The 23,410-nt window shown below is 41.8% G+C and overlaps 1 protein-coding gene across 1 annotated transcript in view; it reads right to left on the bottom strand.

Moving 5' to 3' along the window:
- Positions 1-2,231: 2,231 nt before the first annotated feature.
- SEPTIN10 (septin 10) overlaps positions 2,232-23,410 on the bottom strand; it is an 82,552-nt gene continuing 61,373 nt past the window's right edge. Inside the window, exons 9-11 of the mRNA XM_073664744.1 lie at positions 15,028-15,160; positions 12,750-12,934; positions 2,232-2,968 (exon numbers count right to left, since the gene is read on the bottom strand). Of these exons, the coding sequence (XP_073520845.1) occupies positions 2,959-2,968; positions 12,750-12,934; positions 15,028-15,160 (328 nt within the window). The 3' untranslated portion in view covers positions 2,232-2,958. The remainder of the gene's footprint in view (positions 2,969-12,749; positions 12,935-15,027; positions 15,161-23,410) is intronic.

The raw sequence follows: 23,410 nt of genomic DNA, 5'->3' as shown, positions 1-23,410 counted from the left end.
CGTGGTTGGGAAGATCTGACTGTTTGACATCTCACCAGCGACCACATAGCGACACAGCAACGATCCCTGCCAGGTCGGTTCGTTAGCGACGCTACAGCGATCCTGACAAGTGTGACGGTACCTTTAGGCTATGTTCACATGTTCAGTAATGATCCGGATCCATTGGAAAAACGGTTGTGCAGCCATCCATTTTTTAAAACACTGATTTCTGCTGGATCCGTTTTTTTTTTTTTTTTTACATAGAAGTCTATGGAAAACGGATCTGTTAATTAGCCATGTGTTTTCTTCCATTTATAACAGATCCAGTAAGCAGAAAACAGATCTTTTACAAATGAAAGATAAACGGATGAAAGATAAACGGATGGTTAATTAATGGATCTGTTATCCATAGACTTCAATGTTAAAAAAACAGATGGAGCAAAGATCAGTGTTTTAAAAACAGACTAAAAAGTTGTGTCAGTACAACTTTTGTGCCAACTGATTGCTGCTGGACCCGTTCTAACGGATTATTACTAGACATGTGAACATAGCATTAGTGACTATTGTGAAAATAGTAATATTTCTTTTTTTTTTAATGAAAGCAGTACGATAGTGATATGGGGGGAGAAAAAAAAAATGTGAAAAGATAAAAATATTCATCATAAAAACATATTAACCCCTTCAGAAGTGGCCCATTTTGAGGCTTCTTTAGAACAAAGTGTTTTTTTTTTCCTCATTACAGCATTTTCTATTTACTGATTTACCCTACAAATGGGTATCCTACAGATGGGGAAAGAGGGTCTACAGGCTGCCAGAAAGTGATACGATCTATTAAAAATTAAATTTTTATCATGCAGTCCCCTATCGCACAGAAATATAAAGACTGGTGACAGGCACAGCTGAGGACGACAGTCCCATTACTTACACTCCCGAAAAGGTAAATTAAATGAACTTTACTGCATCCAGAGTCTATTGAGTACGTCCCAAATATCCTCCTGGATTCTCCTTCATCACCACACTTGCAGTATCAATATGCCGATGTAAACCAGTACCAGCACTGTTAGGCAAGAGATGTGTACCACTGGTTTTAGTGATTTTTTTTTCTTTGTGCCTCCAACCTCACATAAATTTACTTGGCTGGGATGCCCAATGTTCGTTTTTTTAGGTTATCTATACTGAAGATATTGTAAGGAAACTCCAAGTTTTTGTAGCGGTTCCCCTCAGTTTTTGCTGCAAAAACTCCTAAAAGGTCAGTGTGAAATTACTCTATCAGCACCGGTACTGATTTACATCTGCATACCAACACTGCAACCATGACCTGTAAAGACAGCCTAGAAGTATATTTAGACGTGCTCAAAAGATGTGGATCAGGTAAAGTGCATTTACGGTAATTTTAAGGTATATTTAGAACTTTCATGTATTCACATGTACTATTCATTAAAGGGAATCTGTCAGTAGGATCCACCCTCCTAAGCTGTCTATATGGTCATGTAGGACATAGGAAGTTGAATAAAATGATACCTTGATATCTGTGATCCGATATCTTATTCCAGAGAAATCCACATTTTTCTTGTATGTAAATGAGCTGTTCAGGTCTAGGGCCAGACACTGATCTTCATGAGAATCTGCCTCCAGAGCTTATTTCAAATGAAAGGGGGAGTTACCGGTGTGAGACATGACTAACACAGAACTCAACTTTGTCTTCTTACAAATATATTTGATGCAGCTCTCACAGCTCTGCTGTATTGGAACACTACTGCCACACTGTCTGCCTGAGAGATGGAAGATGAGAGGAATCTACAGATGTGTCAGGTATAATCACACACCGCTCTGCAGTGAGATCAGGAGAGCAGAGAGCGGCCATTACATGTCTCACACTAGTAACTCCCCCTTCATGTAAAATAATCTTTGGATGCAGATTCTTATGCAGATCAGTGTCCAACCCGTAGTCTTGAACAGATTATTTACATATAAGAAAAACGTGGATTTCTCTGGAAAAAGACATTGGATCATAGATATCAAGATATCATTTTATTCAACTTTCTATGTATGACCTGAATACCCATGTAATTGGCTTAAGAGGGTTGATCCTACTGACAGATACCCTTTAAGCCCCCCAGAATATAGGTACACTTAAAGCTCACATTTGGACTGTAAAGAACGGGATTATTTGTCATTAGCTTACAGAAACTACTGAACATTGTGACATTTTATTACTTAGCTCTAAAAAAAGACAGTGGGAAACAATAAAATAACATAAAACACCAAATAACATTACTTTATGTTGTTTGATCAAATGTAACAATTATTTTTAATAAAAAAACAACATAATAAACATGTGAAAAAAAAACTGTTCTACGTGTAACTGTTTCTATTGTGGGCTACCAGAAGTGGGGAAATGACTTGTTTTTGCACATACAGATAATAAAATCCCTTATTGATGTGTTAGAACATTTTACATTTTTAAGTGGCATTTATACATTTCTATAAGCAGATCCACATGAGGACTGACAAGAAAGACTTTAAGGGCCTCTAGACACATGTGGAAGGTATTTATGTGCTTTGTAAGAGTCACCCATCGCAATTTGAGGCAGTAAATTCTCGGAGTGTCGACATGTTATGATCTTCGGCAGCTTTGCAACTGGCTTGAATCGAACATATGCTACTTCCTAAACAGAATATCCCTTAGGCTTTTCAGATGGCACATGCTATCCTTGCACATAATCACATTCCCTCTCATCACATACAACTGTTACATCTACACACATCAGAATTTTGAACAGTCTTGTAACAAAGCTGCGACTCAGCAGTCTTGTCTTTTCCTTTGGTACGAGTGAGCTCCACAAGTCTTAAGTAGCCCGCTGGTTTAATAAAAGGGTTACCAGGTATCAGGGATAGTGAGAATACTTTTTATTTTGTAGGAAAGAATGAAAAGACAATGCACGCCTGCTTATGTAGTATCATATCAGCTTCGTCTGATCACATGAACCTGCAATACAAAAAAAACAGAAAATGTAATCTACACAGATATGGAGCATTATTGGCAGTGAATTTTTTGTTCTATTATCTTATCCTGTCAGTTTTGTTACTGTATACTAAATTGATGATCCATTTTTGACTTACATATTACCTGTATTATATGTCAGCAAACATAAGGGCTCTTTCACACGTCCTGATATTTCGGGTACTGGAGAAACCAGTACCAGAGATATCTGTGTCCACCTGTGTGGCACACGTGTGACAACCGTGTGCTGCATGAGAGGAGCACACGTACCGACACCTGGGAATCAGTGTACAGTAAGCGCTGTTCTCAAGTGCGGATGCTGAACGCTGCCCTCATCATTGTTCCCTGTTGACACTGCGATCAGCACCAGCAGGGACAATGATGAGAGTAATAGTGTCTGCTCCCGCAGTGCGGGAGCAGACTACTGCTACTCTCATCATTGTTCCTGCTGGTGCTGATTGCAGTACCAGCAGGAAACAATGCTGAGGGCAGCATTCAGCACCTGGCGCTTGGGAACAGTCCGAACTGTACCACTGATTACCAGGCGCTGGTACATGTCACACGGATGTCACACGGATGTCATCCGTGTGTCTTCAGTGTGGAACGTTTTGCGGCCCGTGCAGCGTGTAAAAAAACGGACATGTCATGGTGTTTTGCCCACTAACACAGGGTCCGTGAAAACACACTGACATGTGCGCAGACCCATTCATTTGAATGGGTCTATGTGTGTCAGTGTCTCCAGTACATGTGGAAACTGTCACTACATGTACCGGAGATACTGACATGTGAAAGAGCCCTAACATGTAGTATGGTACTTGTTTTTCCATAGCAATATATTATTTATCATTGGACCGGATATGAATAATGTAAATTAATTTAATGGAACAAACAACCATCTTGAAAATAAGGTCTCTAGAAGGATTGTTGGTCACAAGCACTGTTGCTGTTCTTAATGGGAATGCTTCATCAGAAAATGACCTACAGGTCAGTAATTACCAGCAAAATATTCAAAAACAGAAATTTCCTTGGCCCCCATACACTTATTTGGAGCAGACTCCTAAATACTGTGATCATACCCCCACAGTTACATATGAATGACATATGCTGTCTAATTGTTAATAAGAATCTGTTCACATAGCACAAGAATACAAATAAAACTAATAAACTGAGGTGCAAGGTTGTGATACAATTGCATAAAAATAATATTTCTCTACTGAAATATACAAAGCAACACTATTACATAATGTTAAAAATAGTGTGTTGGGCGAGTCCAAAAAGATACAATCATTCATATTCACACTGTACACAAGACTTAGATATACAGTGGTGTGAAAAGGTATTTGCCCCTTCCCGATTCACAAAACAAATTTAAATATAAGACAAAGATAACACAAGAAAACACAACATGCAATTGTTAAATGAAGGTTAAAAAGATTGCAGTTGTTGCTGCTAAGGGTGGCCCAACCAGTTATTAGGTTTAGAGGGCAATCACTTTTGCACACAGGACTCTGTAGGTTTGGATTTCTTTTTCCCTTAATAATAAAAACCTTCATTTAAAAACTGCATTTTGTGTTTACTTTACTTTGTGTTATTTTTTGTCAAATATTTTAATTTGGTTTGTGATCTGAAACATTGAAGTGTGACAAACATGCAAAAAAAAAAGAAATCAAGAAGGGGCAAACACTTTTTCACACCACTGTATCTATTATTGAGGCATATAAATGTAGTAAAGTACGAATGCAGTAAATAGTATCAGATATTAGATTCCAGCACAGAGAGTCTTACAAATATCAGACTTACGTACGATCCCTAGTTACGAATGTCAGATATTAGGAAAAAAAAAACCTAACATACCTCACAGCTGACCTCTTCAGCTATCGTCTGGTCCTCTTTTTGCCATTGCAATCCACATCTCTGGTCTCTTCACTAGAAGCCAGGCTCCTGGGAGTGTCCAGGTCAGAGCTTACTGTACGTCGTAAGGTCGCATCATTATCACAACCTTATGACACGCAGTAAGCTTCGGTATGGGTGCAGCTGGAAGTCTTAGCCTATTGTGAAGAGGTCAGAGATGCAGCGTGCCTGATGACAGAAAGAAGAGGACAGGATGGTGGGGTGAGCATTAATTTAAAAAAAAAAACAAACACTAATATTCACCTCTCCAGCCATCTTCTTTCTGCTGTCACGTTCCGCATTTCCAAGTCTTCCGGCCGCGTCCAAGACCCAGAGGTGACTGCGCGTCATAAGGCTGCGATGTTAACGGTGCGACCTTATGACCTCCAAGCTTCTATACAGCCATAACTCCTGGCCTATAGTGTAGAGGCTGAAGATGTGGTGCGACCGACGACAGAAGGAAGAGGACCAGACAGCGGGCAGCAGGGCGGCCAAGTATTGGTTAAAAAAATAAGCAACTAAATACCTCTCCAGCGGCCCTACTGTTCAGTCCTCTTCTTTCAGCTTGATGACCGTATATTGGAATCTCATGTACTATTTTCTGCATTTTACTAATATATATGGAGCTTGTGTACAATGGATATATGAATTAGGCTAGGGCTACATGGCAACATGTAATGCGACAATCAAATGGCAGAGACGAACTGCAACACTGGATATAATAATTTCCTATGGTGCAGCGTTACGACCTGTGATATACTGTGAAAGAGTCACATGTGAAAGAGCATGTTTCCAAATGCGTTGGCCTTTGTCGCTTGTCTCAAGTGACTGACTCACCATAGACTTTAATGCAAGTCACATGCGATATGCAATTTTGTTTGCAACTTGCCTGTAACTTGGCTCTTATTTACTACAAAATCAGAGCTTTAAAATACTTTTCAAAGATCAAGGTTATTAACAGAATTAGTGAACTGCAATACCAAGAAAGGTTATCAATTTTGGGGTTATTCAGTTTGGAAAAATGAAGGCTTTGGGATGATCTTATTACAATGTAAAAATACATGAGGGGATAGTACAGAAATCTTTTTATACCTAGGCCTTTGATGGTGATAAGGGGACATCCTCTACATCTAGAGGAAAGAAGGTTTAATCAAAATCAAAGACCATCATATTCTTTACTGTAAGAGCAGTGAGATTATGGAACTTTCTGCCACATGATATTGTAGTGATTGATTCACTGCAAAATTTCAAGAGGACCTGGATGCCTTGCTTGAAAACTATAATATTACAAATCATGCTATAATTTTTATTCTATGGTCATGAAATGTGCATATTTAGGTAGTCTGAATAGTATTTTAAAAAACTGTATACATTTTTTTTTTTTACTGAAATCTCTATCACGTCACATTACTACAGGACACCATATTTATCGCTCTTGTGTTTGCTTTATTTTGCTAATTATTTTGTCTGTTAGTTGCAGCCCATTTCATACATCTATAAATTACCTTATTGCTATCCTCCCTTTTCTACTCCTGTAAAACTGCTCCCATGTTGTAGGATTCATTTTAACTGCTTTTTAAAATCAAATTTACAGTTGTGCTCAAAAGTTTACACACCCCGGCAGAATTTTTCCTTTCTTGGCCTTGTTTCAGAGAATATGAATGATAACAAAAAAGCTTTTTCTCCACTCATGGTTATTGGTTGGGTGAAGCCATTTATTGTCAAACTACTGTGTTTTCTCTTTTTAAATCTTAATGACAACCAAAAACATCCAAATGACCCTGATCAAAAGTTCACATACCCTGGTGATTTTGGCCTGTTTAACATGCACAGAATTTGACACAAATGGGTTTGAATGGCTACTAAAGGTAACATCCTCACCTGTGACCTGTTTGCTTGTAATCAGTGTGTGTGCGCCTAAAAGCTGAGTGAGTTTCTGGGATCCAGACAGACTCTTGAATTTTTCATCCAGCCACTGACATTTCTGGATTGTGAGTCATGGGGAAAGCAAAAGAATTGTCAACGGATCTCCGGGAAAAGGTAGTTGAACTGTATAACACAGGAAAGGGATACAAAAAAATATCCAAGGAATTGATAATGCAAGTCAGCAGTGTTCAAACTGTGATTAACAAATGTAAAATTAGGGGCTCTGTAAAAACCAAACCACTGTCAGGTAGACCAACAAAAATTTCGGCCACAACTGCCAGGAAAATTGTTCGGGATGCAATGAAAAACCCACAAATAACATTAGCTGAAATTCAGGACTCTCTGAAAACTAGCGGTGTGGTTGTTTCAAGACGCACAATAAGGAGGCACTTGAAGAAAAATGGGCGGCATAGTCGAGTCGCCAGAAGAAAGCCATTACTGCGCAAATGCCACAAAGTATCTCGCCTACAATACACCAAACAGCACAGAGACAAGCCTCAACACTTCTGGAACAAGGTAATTTGGAGTGAGGAGACCAAAATTGAACTTTTTGGCCACAACCATAAACGTTCCATTTGGAGAGAGGTCAACAAGGCCTATGATGAAAGGAACACCATTCCTACAGTAAAGCACGGACGTGGATCGCTGATGTTTTGGGGATGTGTGAGCTATAAAAGCACAGGAAACTTGGTAAAAGATGAAGGAAAGATGAATGTAGCACGTTATCAGCAAATACTGCAGGCAAATTTGCATTCATCAGCCCGGAAGCTGTACATGAGACGTCCTTGTATGTTCCAACATGACGTGGAATTTACAGGAACGGGAGGCTTTTTACCAAGAAGAATGGGCAGCTTTACCATCTGAGAAAATAAAGAACCTCATCCACAACTACCACAAAAGACTTCAAGCTGTCATTGATGTTAGCGAGAGCAATAAACAGTATTAAGAACTGGGGTATGTGAACGTTTGATCAGGGTGATTTGGATGTTTTTGGTTGTCATTAAGATTTGAAAAGATAAAACACAGTAGTTTGACAATAAATGGCTTCAATAACCAATAACCATAAGTGGAAAAAAAGGTTTTTTGTTATCATTCATATTCTCTGAAACAAGGGCAAAAAAAGCAAAAATTCTGCCGGGGTATGTATACTTTTGAGCACAACTGTATATAGATTTTTCTATTCATTGAGACTTGTTTTGTGGGTTGTTTGGTCTTCTTCTCTGTAGAGTGCCATATTTTGGCTACTAGTAGTAGTTCAGTAACTAGCCGTCATAACCATCTGAATCTGAATGTACAGTGCTGCTCACCATTATTGGCACCCCTTCATTTTTTCCTAGACTGTACAAGGTCTTCATAAATAAACAGAAATGTACCAAAGTTATATCATCAGGATTTTTTAATTAGTGGTCCAAAGTAATACAAAAATAAAACATTATTTTTCAACTTCCATGTTGCAATTTCAAAGAAGAAACAGAATAAACAGCATGGGCAGCAATAATGACACCCCTAATTAATACTTTGTTGCACACCCTTTGGCATTGCTGACAGCCTCCAAATTTTTCTTGTAGCCATCTATAAGCTTCTTGCACTTCTCAGCTGGAATTTTCTCCCACTCTTCCTTTGCAGTTTGTTCAAGCTCTTGAATGTTTGCAGGGTTCTTTTTCCCAATGGCAGATTTCAGCTCACCCTAACGATTTTCAATGGGATTGAGGTCAAGACTCATTGTGGCCATTTTAAAACGGTTCATTTTTTCTTTTTCAACCATTCCTGTGTACTTTTGGATGTGTGCTTTGGGTCATTGTCTTGCTGGAGGACCCATGATCTTCGACTCAACCCAAGTTTTCTTACACTGGGTAGGACATTTCGCTCTAAAATCTCTTGATAATTCTCTGATTTCATGATTCCTGTGATATGATCAAAGGTCTCCAGTACCAGACGCAGCAAAGCAACCCCACTGGATCCTCCTCCATGCTTAACTGTTGGTAAGCTGTTCTTTTCCTTATAAGCTTCATTGCCCCGTCTGTAAACAAACTGTTGCTATGCATTGCCAAAAAGATCTATTTTTGTTTTATATGTCCACAGAACATTTTCCCAGAAGGATTGTGGTTTGTCAAGGTACTCTTTGGCAAAGATCAGTCTTTCCTTTTTATGTATTTTCTTCAACAATGGTTTCTTCCTTGGCCTTCGCCCATAAAGCTCTGCTTGGTTTAGTGTGCGGCGTATGGTACTTGTTGAAACCATGACCCCCAGACTGTTCCAGGCTGGCCTTCAGGTTTTGGATGTTTGAAGTGGTGTTTTTTCCACCATTCGCACCAACCTTCAAAGACATCTCTTGTCAATTTTCCTATTTTCCTCATGTCCAGGGAGGTTCTTGACAGTGCCATGCTTAGCAAACTTCTTAACATTGCACACTGTTGAAACTGGGATACCAAGGTCTTTGGAGAGTCTTGTGTAATACTCTTTGGAAGTCTTGTGTTTGCTAATAATAGCAGTTCTGATGTCCTCAGACAGCTCTTTTGTCTTCACCATTATGATAAAGGAACAGGGCCTACCATGTAGCTGTTTAAAACACTGAAGTCATCATTCATTGGCTAATTCATGTCACATGGGCACCGACAATCACAGAATCTCTTTTGTGATTTACAACAGGCGAGTCAAAATGTGTTTTCATACTAAATTAATGTAAAGGGTGTCAATACCAGTGCCACAGCAAGCTTTAAGTTTTTCTATTTTTCCCTCCCATTGTTTTTTGTTTTAAATTATTGTTCATCATTTGCTCTTTTATATTCAACACGAGGGCGCTATACAAAAAAACTGTTTCACTTGATTCATTTTTTTCAGCAGATAGTCCACGTTATTTACCGTATTTTTCAGCCTATAAAACGCACCTAGGTTTTAGAGGAGGAAAATATAAAAAAAAATGTAAGCAAAAAATGTGGTCTAGATGCACTGTAAAGAGGGAGGGGGTCTGCTGCTGACACTGTTATAGGGGTAATGTCCCCCAAGTCTATTAATATCCCCCATCCTTGTATATATGGCCCCCTCCTTCCTTTTATATGTGGCCCCCATCCTGGTATGCATAGCACCCCTCATCCCCATCCTGGTATGCATGGTACTCCTCATCCCCATCCTGGTACGCATGGTACTCCTCATCCCCATCCTGGTACGCATGGCACCCCAATCCCTCATCATTGTATGTATGGCACCCCTCATCCTGGTATGCATGGCCATCCTCATCCCTCATCCTGGTCTGCATGGCCCCCCTCCTCCTGGTCTGCATGGCCCCCCTCATCCTACATCCTGGTCTGCATGGCCCCCCTCATCCCTCTTCCCGGTCTGCATGGCCCCCCTCATCCCTCTTCCTGGTCTGCATGGCCCCCCTCATCCCTCTTCCTGGTCTGCATGGCCCCCCTCATCCCTCTTCCTGGTCTGCATGGCCCCCCTCATCCCTCTTCCTGGTCTGCATGGCCCCCCTCATCCCTCTTCCTGGTCTGCATGGCCCCCCTCATCCCTCTTCCTGGTCTGCATGGCCCCCCTCATCCCTCTTCCTGGTCTGCATGGCCCCCCTCATCCCTCTTCCTGGTCTGCATGGCCCCCCTCATCCCTCTTCCTGGTCTGCATGGCCCCCCTCATCCCTCTTCCTGGTCTGCATGGCCCCCCTCATCCCTCTTCCTGGTCTGCATGGCCCCCCTCATCCCTCTTCCTGGTCTGCATGGCCCCCCTCATCCCTCTTCCTGGTCTGCAAGGCCCCCCTCATCCCTCTTCCTGGTCTGCATGGCCTCCCTCATCCCTCTTCCTGGTCTGCATGGCCCCCCTCATCCCTCTTCCTGGTCTGCATGGACCCCCTCATCCCTCTTCCTGGTATGCATGGCCCCCTCATCCCTCTTGATGGTATGCATGGCACCCCTCACCTCTCTTCCTAGTATAAATGGCACCCCTCTTCTTGGTATGCATGGCACCCCTCACCCCCCATCCTGGTATGCATGGCCCCCTCATCCCTCTTGATTGTATGAATGGCACCCCTCACCCCTCTTCCTAGTATGCATGGCACCCCTCACCTCTCTTCCTAGTATGCATGGCCCCCCTCAACCCTCTTCCTGGTATGCATGGCCCCCCTCATCCCTTCCCTCTTCCTGGTATGCATGGCCCCCCTCATCCCTCTTTCTGGTATGCATGGCCCCCCTCATCCCTCTTTCTGGTATGCATGGCCCCCCTCATCCCTCTTTCTGGTATGCATGGCACCCCTCAACCCTCTTCCTAGTATGCATGGCACCCCTCAACCCTCTTCCTGGTATGCATGGCCCCCCTCATCCCTTCCCTCTTCCTGGTATGCATGGCCCCCCTCATCCCTTCCCTCTTCCTGGTATGCATGGCCCCCCTCATCCCTCTTTCTGGTATGCATGGCCCCCCTCATCCCTCTTTCTGGTATGCATGGCCCCCCTCATCCCTCTTTCTGGTATGCATGGCCCCCTCATCCCTCTTTCTGGTATGCATGGCCCCCCTCATCCCTCTTTCTGGTATGCATGGCCCCCCTCATCCCTCTTTCTGGTATGCATGGCCCCCTCATCCCTCTTTCTGGTATGCATGGCCCCCTCATCCCTCTTTCTGGCATGCATGGCCCCCTCATCCCTCTTTCTGGTATGCATGGCTCCCTCATCCCTCTTTCTGGTATGCATAGCCCCCTCATCCCTCTTTCTGGTATGCATGGCCCCCTCATCCCTCTTTCTGGTATGCATGGCCCCCTCATCCCTCTTTCTGGTATGCATGGCCCCCTCATCCCTCTTCCTAATATGCATGGCCCCCTCATCCCTCTTCCTAATATGCATGGCCCCACTCATCTCTCTTCTTGGTATGCATGGCCCCCCTCCTCCCTGTTCCTGGTATGCATGGCCCCCTCCTCTCTCTTCCTGGTATGCATGGCCCCCCTCCTCCCTCTTCCTGGTATGCATGGCCCCCCTCCCCCCTCTTCCTGGTATGCATGGCCCCCCTCCTCCCGCATCCTGGTATGCATGGGCACCCCTCATCCTATTATACATGGCACCCCTCATCCCAATCATACTGCACACAAAAAAAATAAACACTTCTACTCACTTTCCTTCCCTCTGCTCCATCGCTGAGTCCCAATCAGCTGCCAGAACTGATCTCACTGGGTGAGACGCGCATGACGTCACTGCCATGCGCTCTCACAAGGTGAGATGATCTGCCAGAATAGTCACTGCTCTCCACACCGGGACTATGTACGTGAAAAGTAATGACTATTCACTCTCCAATAACACACACTCTGTAGCTGCAGCGCGGCTCCTGCTGGTATCGGCGGTCGCGTGTACTCGCTATTAAAGAGCATGAATATTCACTACTCTCCACTCCCATAGGAGTAGAGAGTAATGAATATCCATGCTCTTTAATAGTGGGCACACGTGACCACCGAGCCGCTACAGGAGCCAAGCTGCGGCTACAGTGTGTGCGCTATTAAGGAAAATTAATATTCACTGCTCCCCATACCCATGGGCGTGGGGAGCAATGAATATTCATTTTCTTTAGCAGCGGGCAAAGAGTAGGCAGCAGCAGGCAGCTACTGCCTCCTGTGCCCGCACCTCCGCCACTGCGGCTCACACCACACCCCCCACCATCCACAGCACATATATATTCGGACTACAAGATGCACTCCCCACTTTCGTCCAAAATTTTGGAGGAAAAAAGTGCGTCTTATAGTTTGAAAAATACGGTACTTAAACTTAATGGGTGCCAATAACGATGAGCAGGACTGTTTTACATGGGAAATAGACTTCTAGGGAAGATTCATCCTTGACTAAGAAAAAAAAGACCTAAATACTGTAATTTGGTAGTGTTCGGTTGCTGTGCATACCATTCACTAGTAGAAAAAGTTATCACTATAAGATATAGTTTCTCAGAGATCAGTGAGGGCACAGACAGTAACACTTAAACTTACGTTTTGCGATCCTTTTTCAGGCTGGTGTTGGAAACCGTTCCAAATGCTTGTCCTTGTAGGAGCTCTGCCGCTGCCTTACGTTTATTAAATGCACTAATTTCTTCCTGCAGTTCTTTTCTTTTGTCCTCTAAACTTGTCCTTTCATCATGATGGAGTCTCTTCAGCTGCTCAAATCTGTTCTGAAGCTGTATAAATCACATGCCTTATCAATATTCTGTAAAACATATCTTTATAAGCACTACCATAACACTATCAAACCAAACAATTGTAAAAATACAAATGTAATTATAGATCCCAATAGACGGGTCTATGCTGTTGCTTATTCGCGTTGGCAATTTAGAACAGATTTGTTGCAGAAATTTCAGCAACTAGACAATGCATGCAATATATAGGGTTGTTTCTGCTGCATATACATGCATTTCTTCAAGCCTCATTCAGACATTTCTGCTGCTTATGAATATAACCTTTAAAAGCTTTTTCCCATCGCATATGATCATCTCTCTGTCCATGTTACGATCATTGGAAGTAAAGCTACAGATACAGCGGAGAGTCGCTGAGCTACGCCTTTTCCGTAAGTCTCAAATAAATGAATGGGGAACTTGGGAGCTACAGAATCACCGTTATTTCTGTAATTTCCATTCATTTCTTTTTTAAAATCAAATGATTTTTATTGAACAAACTGCAACTTATACATTTTTCATTTTCACACATCTAATAAAATGACAAAGATAAAAATCTATGCATTTAACAACAATACAGGAGCCACGCTATGTATAATTACATTACAATGCACAGGCCATCGGGTAACCTCCATTCCACTTCTCAGACAATGTTAACGTGTCTCAATCCCCAAGGTTCTAGCAAATAAGCCCCCCCCCCCCCAAGTTAACCCCTAAGACCGGTTTCACACATCCAATGTCCTCAGTCTCGTCTATGCCTGTGAGGCTGTTGAGTTTGGGTCAGAAGATCCACGGCCGGTCTGGACATATTGTTTTGGATATACACAGACCATGAATATCGGATGTGTGAAACAGACAAACATTCGATCTCTCAGTGGAGAACTGGTTGACAGTCCGAGTGTATCCAACAATGCCCCCCATATATTATCAAATGTATGCATGGCATTACTCTTCAGATACACCCCCTTCTCAAACTGAATATTATTGTTTTATTTTTTTAATTTCTTAATAGAGGAACAGTTTAGGTGTTTCTCACATTCATTCCCATGGGAGTTAAAGGGGTATTCCCATCTCCAAGATCCTATCCCAATATGTTGTAGGTGTAATAATAATATAAGAAAATACCTCTGATTAGGAATGTAGTATAGTTCTTTTGATTTGCTATGTTGCTTTCCCCATGTCCAGGGCATTGCAGTAGCTTAGTTATCCATAACAATAATAATAATAATTTTTATTTATATAGCGCCAACATATTCCGCAGCACTTTACAATTAAGTAGAAACATGTATAGACAATATAAACAATACAATGTATCACATTTCAACAGTTACAGGAGGAGTGAGGGCCCTGCTCGCAAACTTACAATTTATCCATGGTTACGACCACTAACTGTTGCTATATGAGTAGTCGGAATCATGGATACAATGACCTGCACATGAGGTAAGCAACATAGCGAATCAGAAGTACTATACTACATTTCTAATTGGAGGTACTGGATCTTGGAGATGGACATACTCCTTTAAGGAAATATCATACCCTAGGTGCTCTAGGCTGTTTCTGTAGCTCCACCTCCAGTGGTCGGGGCCTGGATGGCATTATTTACTTTATAGCCATAAAAGGCTAAAGTGGAGTATACTTTAAAGAGGTTTCCTGAGTATTTGAGTTATCACTGATGAGGTTTCATTTAGGGGCATGTAACCACTGTACTCTGCCCAGGCCAACAATTGAAACAAACTATGAGCACTGCTTTATATTTGCACAAGTAGTCTAATCATATTGAGGACAGTATGGCAACTTTTTTTTTTGCTATGTGTTTTTTTTCCCCCTAGAAGAGGGCGATCTTGGAAAACTCCTTTAAAATAAATTGTTTCGTATGAACTGGAACAGAACTCACTGTATACCTATGTATGTTCTACCGCGGAATTACATGTGGCCCTCATTTGTATAGTGACTTGTATGTAATTATTGGGGCTGGATCAGGGCTAGATTTGAAAAAAGCTAAGCTACTGCATCTTAGGCTCTAGCAATGTCCAGATTTGTTTGGATTTGTAAAATTAACGTCAAGAATAAAACAAAAAGGTCAGGAATGGATTTTGTACCTCTCTCTCGGCCTCCTTCAGCACAGTCTCCTTTTCTCTCACTCTTTGCACAAAGGTCTGTCGCATCTCTTCCTCCTTCCGCTGCAGATCCTCGAAAAACTCTTGCCGTTTAGCTTCATAGGTTTCTTGTAAACTGTAGGACAAACAAAATATGTTTTGATTTCATTGAAACAAGAGCTAGAAATGACCCCAAAGTGCATACCATTCCTCCAACATTACATTTTTTGATTCAGTTCTTTTAGTGTAAGGTGCCAAAAAGGGGTCATCATTCACCAGCACCTGATACGCTACAGATCTGTGTGCACTCATTGCAGATTTAATTGTTATTCCTTTCATGGCTTGTTCTGGTTGTTCACAGATTTCATAAAATATGGTTTGTTGTGAAAGATCTGTATCCATCACCTATACATTTTGAATATAGAACAGTAGTATAATAGTGGGTCAGGTTATGGAGGGTAGGCATCTGTACATGATACACGCCAGTTTTATATTCATCAGTGCTATGAGGCCTACCTCTCTGAAGCAGTATGGCACGCAAGGGAGGAATACTACTAGTCCCCGATAGTGCACACATGTGATCTGGAGATTTTGGGGAAGTGATGAAAGTTGGTGCTAGACTGTCTAATAATAATAATCGCAAAGGAAAGCAACAGGACTTTGTATTACAGGAGGTTATGGTGGAAGTACGCATCACCCGGTCCTTCTGTAAAATGAGACTTCAAATAGGAAATCTTCTTTATACGTTACAGCTACAAACAGCCTGAAAAAGGCTGGGTGACAATGATATCTATTGACAGCTCTGTTTGGGGCATTTATGGGGTTAAGGACTCACAATTCACAAGTCGTGTATAAAGAAACTGTACCACTTGGTACATGGAGCTCCTGCAGATCTTTATTACACAGCCATAGGCACTCTATGTGCCACTGTATAGGATCTCTATGAGGCATTGTATTCTCTCTGGAAGCAATGCTCCGGCTTCTATGATAAACACTCCTGTAATACGACATGCCATAGAATTGTCCACCATGGGTTTTTTTCCACCATGGATTCAGTATTAATTGGAGACACACAGGTACAGTATAGGCCCACAGCCGTCAATTAGAGATGTATTCATAGACATAGATCTGTAATGCATCTGTTCGCATTAGCACCAAACTGTTATGGCCTCTGAATTACAAAATAAAAGACATTATAACCAAAATATTTCAACAACTGTTCCTAAAACTACTGAGTATTTCAAGCCACTTCACAAGTAATCAATGTGTTACAACTGCGTATCTTACAGAGCACAGCGATGTTTCTATATGTGGAAGCTGGTGCTAGTGGTATACCTGTAGATGTTGGAAGCTCTCCTAGGTCTATTTGGCCCAATGTTTTATTGTAATTCTGTATAGTGCAGTAAAAGATGACATTCAGCTGCTCAAACACTAGATGGCAGCATACATTCAGTAACAGAATTACAGCTTCCTTTCCATTGATCTGGTGCTACTTACATCAACCAAATTTCTTTCTAGAATAGAATCATAGAATGGTAGAGTTGGAAGGGACCTCCAGGGTCATCGTGTCCAACCCCCTGCTCAATGCAGGATTCACTAAATCATCTCACACAGAATAGAATCATAGAAGAAGCTGTAACCAGCAAGTACTATTACTTCTAACTCAATACAATATGCAGCATTGCATGTTTAGAGATATTACAAGAGAAAATATAGTCCTATCCAATCCTGAAAAGCAACCTAATGAAAACATGTCTGTAACAGACAGCATTGTGCTATTAATGCTGACACAAAAGCATTACTGACTCAGTGGAAAGGCTAATAGCTGGAGGCTGCATCTGATGTTCTCTGGTCACCCCATGAACTGACGCTTATTATACATCCAGTCTCCTGTCAGTGTGCTAAAGCTGCTAAGTATCATACCCAGAACACTGCCGAAAATGAGCGTTTTAGGTGGTTGTAGTAGTAGAGCCACTGGTTTTATTCCCTCTATGAAATTACTTCTAATTACAATTATAAGGATGTGCATTGTATATATATTCAAGTCCTCTATGCGCATCAAGTGTCATCTGTATATTCCCACAAAACTGCAAATGGTAAGATTTGTCAGAAAGACTAAGTTCATTGAAATCGGGTCAGGGCTGACCAGAAGATTGCAGCAAAACAGAACAGATGGCAAACTTATTTGTATGTGATCATTTGCAGCATACCACACAAATCACTCATATAGTGCTGGTCAAGAACTAGAATGCTTTCCTGGTCCTACACCAAGCCTCATATAGTGCTGGTCAAGAACTAAAATGCTTTCCTGGTCCTACACCAAGCCTCATATAGCGCTGGCCAAGAACTAAAATGCTTTCCTGCTCCTACACCAAGCCTCATATAGTGCTGGTCAAGAACTAGAATGCTTTCCTGATCCTACACCAAGCCTCATATAGTGCTGGTCAAGAACTAGAATGCTTTCCTGGTCCTACATCAAGCCTCATATAGCGCTGGCCAAGAACTAAAATGCTTTCCTGGTCCTACACCAAGCCTCATATAGCGCTGGTCAAGAACTAAAATGCTTTCCTGGTCCTACACCAAGCCTCATATAGCGCTGGCCAAGAACTAAAATGCTTTCCTGCTCCTACACCAAGCCTCATATAGCGCTGGTCAAGAACTAAAATGCTTTCCTGATCCTACACCAAGCCTCATATAGTGCTGGTCAAGAACTAGAATGCTTTCCTGGTCCTACATCAAGCCTCATATAGCGCTGACCAAGAACTAAAATGCTTTCCTGGTCCTACACCAAGCCTCATATAGCGCTGGTCAAGAACTAGAATGCTTTCCTGGTCCTACACCAAGCCTCATATAGTGCTGGTCAAGAACTAAAATGCTTTCCTGGTCCTACACCAAGCCTCATATAGCGCTGGTCAAGAACTAAAATGCTTTCCTGGTCCTACACCAAGCCTCATATAGCGCTGGCCAAGAACTAAAATGCTTTCCTGCTCCTACACCAAGCCTCATATAGCGCTGGTCAAGAACTAAAATGCTTTCCTGATCCTACACCAAGCCTCATATAGTGCTGGTCAAGAACTAGAATGCTTTCCTGGTCCTACATCAAGCCTCATATAGCGCTGACCAAGAACTAAAATGCTTTCCTGGTCCTACACCAAGCCTCATATAGCGCTGGTCAAGAACTAAAATGCTTTCCTGCTCCTACACCAAGCCTCATATAGTGCTGGTCAAGAACTAGAATGCTTTCCTGGTCCTACACCAAACCTCATATAGTGCTGGTCAAGAACTAAAATGCTTTCCTGGTCCTACACCAAGCCTCATATAGTGCTGGTCAAGAACTAGAATGCTTTCCTGGTCCTACACCAAGCCTCATATAGCGCTGGTCAAGAACTAAAATGCTTTCCTGGTCCTACATCAAGCCTCATATAGCGCTGGTCAAGAACTAAAATGCTTTCCTGATCCTACACCAAGCCTCATATAGTGCTGGTCAAGAACTAGAATGCTTTCCTGGTCCTACACCAAGCCTCATATAGTGCTGGTCAAGAACTAGAATGCTTTCCTGGTCCTACACCAAGCCTCATATAGTGCTGGTCAAGAACTAGAATGCTTTCCTGGTCCTACACCAAGCCTCATATAGTGCTGGTCAAGAACTAGAATGCTTTCCTGGTCCTACATCAAGCCTCATATAGCGCTGGTCAAGAACTAAAATGCTTTCCTGGTCCTACATCAAGCCTCATATAGTGCTGGTCAAGAACTAAAATGCTTTCCTGCTCCTACACCAAGCCTCATATAGCGCTGGCCAAGAACTAAAATGCTTTCCTGCTCCTACACCAAGCCTCATATAGCGCTGGCCAAGAACTAAAATGCTTTCCTGGTCCTACACCATGCCTCATATAGCGCTGGCCAAGAACTAAAATGCTTTCCTGATCCTACACCAAGCCTCATATAGTGCTGGTCAAGAACTAGAATGCTTTCCTGGTCCTACATCAAGCCTCATATAGCGCTGGTCAAGAACTAAAATGCTTTCCTGCTCCTACACCAAGCCTCATATAGCGCTGGCCAAGAACTAAAATGCTTTCCTGGTCCTACACCAAGCCTCATATAGTGCTGGTCAAGAAATAGAATACTTTCCTGGTCCTACACCAAGCCTCATATCGTGCTGGTAAAGAACTATAAAACTTTCCTGGTCCAACACCAAGCCTCATATAGTGCTGGTCAAGAACTAAAATGCTTTCCTGGTCCAACACCAAGCCTCATATAGCGCTGGTCAAGAACTAAAATGCTTTCCTGGTCCTACACCAAGCCTCATATAGTGCTGGTCAAGAACTAGAATGCTTTCCTGGTCCTACATCAAGCCTCATATAGCGCTGGTCAAGAACTAAAATGCTTTCCTGGTCCTACATCAAGCCTCATATAGTGCTGGTCAAGAACTAAAATGCTTTCCTGCTCCTACACCAAGCCTCATATAGTGCTGGTCAAGAACTAGAATGCTTTCCTGGTCCTACACCAAACCTCATATAGTGCTGGTCAAGAACTAAAATGCTTTCCTGGTCCTACACCAAGCCTCATATAGTGCTGGTCAAGAACTAGAATGCTTTCCTGGTCCTACACCAAGCCTCATATAGCGCTGGTCAAGAACTAAAATGCTTTCCTGGTCCTACATCAAGCCTCATATAGCGCTGGTCAAGAACTAAAATGCTTTCCTGATCCTACACCAAGCCTCATATACTGCTGGTCAAGAACTAGAATGCTTTCCTGGTCCTACACCAAGCCTCATATAGTGCTGGTCAAGAACTAGAATGCTTTCCTGGTCCTACACCAAGCCTCATATAGTGCTGGTCAAGAACTAGAATGCTTTCCTGGTCCTACATCAAGCCTCATATAGCGCTGGCCAAGAACTAAAATGCTTTCCTGCTCCTACACCAAGCCTCATATAGCGCTGGCCAAGAACTAAAATGCTTTCCTGGTCCTACACCATGCCTCATATAGCGCTGGCCAAGAACTAAAATGCTTTCCTGATCCTACACCAAGCCTCATATAGTGCTGGTCAAGAACTAGAATGCTTTCCTGGTCCTACATCAAGCCTCATATAGCGCTGGTCAAGAACTAAAATGCTTTCCTGCTCCTACACCAAGCCTCATATAGCGCTGGCCAAGAACTAAAATGCTTTCCTGGTCCTACACCAAGCCTCATATAGTGCTGGTCAAGAAATAGAATACTTTCCTGGTCCTACACCAAGCCTCATATCGTGCTGGTAAAGAACTATAAAACTTTCCTGGTCCAACACCAAGCCTCATATAGTGCTGGTCAAGAACTAAAATGCTTTCCTGGTCCAACACCAAGCCTCATATAGCGCTGGTCAAGAACTAAAATGCTTTCCTGGTCCTACACCAAGCCTCATATAGTGCTGGTCAAGAACTAGAATGCTTTCCTGGTCCTACACCAAGCCTCATATAGTGCTGGTCAAGAAATAGAATGCTTTCCTGGCCCTACACCAAGCCTCATATAGTGATGGTCAAGAACTAGAATGCTTTCCTGGTCCTACACCAAGCCTCATATAGTGTCTACTCGAAGATATACACATTTTTCAGGTGTCCCATAATAGGTTGGTAATCCTTGCAATAGAGTAAGGACTCCCAGGACTGTCCTGCTTCCTTCAGATTTCAATCTTCCTTATTCTGGTATCCATTCATGTTTTGGTAGCAGAGATCATTAGCGAACACACAGCCAAGATTCGCTCAACTAACACACAAAAGTCCCAGCCGCAGCTGCTCTCAATATTGTAATGTCAGCCCTGGTCACCGATACAGCTGGAGAATGAAGATGGTACAGTGCTTCAATTGTACTAAATAGGCTTCTTCTGCACAGAAGTCACACATTACACCAAGTACTACTGGTAAAAAACTGCATTAATTATCAATTCATTTTCATTAACCCTTAAAGCTATATTACTAAATGAGAAATTCAATATTTGAGTATTTATCTTAGGATTTAATAGGCATGTCTGTTATAAATATAATGTTTCAGACACTCAGAAAGTATACAAACTGCTCCAAATAAACCAACCAGTAGTACATGGAAATATTATACCTGAAAGTGATGCCGAGTACAGTCACATGTCTGGTATTTCTAGTGGATCACACTGAGTACGAATTAACCCCTTCACTTTCCTGACAAAGTCTTTTTTTTTCAATTCTGACCGGTATAACTTTATGAGGTAATAACTCTGGAACGCTTCAACAGGTTCCACTGATTCGGAGATTGTTTTTTAATGACATGATTAAAAGAAAAGTGATGTACTGCAAACCACTCAAAATACAAAGAGTGATTCCTACCTGTCTTAGAGAAAAGAGGTGCTTTGAGATTATGGCTCTTTGCCTATCTGATCTTACAATAGCAGCAACGCTACTGCAGTTTTTTACATTTTGTTTTTTAATAATGACATATTGTACTTCATGATAGTGGTAAAATTTATTCGATGTGACGCGTTTATTTGTGAAAAAATAGGAAGTTTGGCAAAAGTGTTGCAATTTTCAAACTTTTAATTGTTATGTCCTTAAATCAGAGAGTTATGTCACACAAAATACTTAATAAATAATAATAGTTATTAAATAAATAATTTCCCACATGTCTACTTTACATCAGCACAATTTTTGAAACATAATTTTTCTTTGTTATGAAGTTATGAGGCTTAAAAGACCAGCGATTTCTCATTTTTCCCTAAAAATTTACAAAACAATTTTTTTTAGGGAACACATCACTTGAAGTCACTTTGAGGGGACTATATGACAGAAAATACTCAAAAGTGACACAATTCTAGAAGTTTATTAATCCTTCAGGTGCTACACAGGAATTAATTTCATGCGGAAGGAAAAAATGAACATTTTTTTCACAAAAATGTTCCTTTAGACTCTAATTTTTTTCATTTTCACAAGGCTAACAGGAGAAAATGCACCATACAATTTGTTGTGCAATTTCTCCTGAGTACACCATTACCCAATATATGGAGGAAAACCACTGTTTGAGCGCACGGTGGGGCTCGGAAGGGAAGGAGCGCCATTTGACTTTTTGAATGCAAAATTTGCTGGAATCTTTAGCGGACGCTAGGTCGCGCTTGGAGAGCCCATGATGTGCCTAAAGACTAGAAACCCCCCACAAGAGACCCCATTTTGGAAACTAGACCCCTCAATGAACTTAACTAGATGTGTTGTGAGCACCTAGTGCTTCACAGAAGTTTATAACGTTGAGCCCTGAAAAGAGAATAAAAATCTAATTTTTCAGACAAAATGTTCTTTCAGTCCCAATTTTTTTTTTCACAAGGGTAAAAGGAAAATATGCACCATACAATTTGTTGTGCAATCTCTCCTGTGTACACCGATGCACCATATGTGGAGGAAAACTATTGTTTGGGTGTACAGCAAGGCTCAAAACAGAAGGACTGACGTTTTGGAATGCAGATTTTTATGGAATGGTCTGCGGGTGTCATATCGCGTTTGGAGAGCCCCTGATGTGCCTAAACAGTGGACACTCCCCACAAGTGACCCCATTTTTGAAATTAGACCCCTCAAGGAATTTATCAAGACATGTGGTGAGCACCCTGAACCCACAGGGTTTTACAATGTTAATCCGTGAAAATGAAAAAAAAATATTTTTCCACAAAAATGTTGTATTAGCCCCAATTCTTTTCATTTTCACAAGTATAGCACGAGAAAATGGACCCCAAAATGTGTTGTGCAATTTCTTCTGAGTACGACAATACCCCATATGTGGTCGAAAACTACTTTTGAGGCATAGTGCAAAGCTCAGAAGGAAAGAAGCGCCATATTGAAGTTCAGATTTTGCTGGATTCGTTTGAGGGTGCCATGTATAAAGCCCCTGAGGTGCCAGAAACAGCCAAACCCATAAGTGACCACATTTTTTCAAACTACACCTCTCAATGAATTAATCTAGGGATGCAGTGATAATATTGACACTACAGGTATGTCACAGTATTTTATACCATTCGGCAGTGAAGAAAAAACAATGACATTTTTACCACCCAAATTTTGTTTTAGCCTCAGATTTTACATTTTCACATTGTGAAAATGGGTAAAAATGGCACCAAAATTTCTGCTGAATGTATAGAAATACCCCAGATGTGGCTGTACAGTACTGCTTAGCCACCCGACGAGACTTGGGAGGGAATGAGCGGTATTTGCCTCCTGTACCAAAATTTTCCAAAAATAGTTTGCGGACTCCATATACAGAGCCCCTAAGTGCTAGAATAGCAGAATCCCCCCTCTTCAAATGACCCCATTTTGGAAATTATACCCCTTTGGGAATTAATCTACAGGTGTAGTGACGATTTTGACTCCATGGGTGTTTTCCAGAAACAAGCAGTGGTGGATGT

The sequence above is a fragment of the Phyllobates terribilis genome, unplaced genomic scaffold (assembly GCF_046119375.1).
Source record: "Phyllobates terribilis strain yellow unplaced genomic scaffold, ASM4611937v1 Scaffold_2__4_contigs__length_985480577, whole genome shotgun sequence".
NCBI classification, from domain to species: Eukaryota; Metazoa; Chordata; class Amphibia; order Anura; family Dendrobatidae; genus Phyllobates; species Phyllobates terribilis.
The sequence above is the reverse complement of the archived record's forward strand: the minus strand, read 5'-3'. Positions and strand labels throughout refer to the sequence as shown.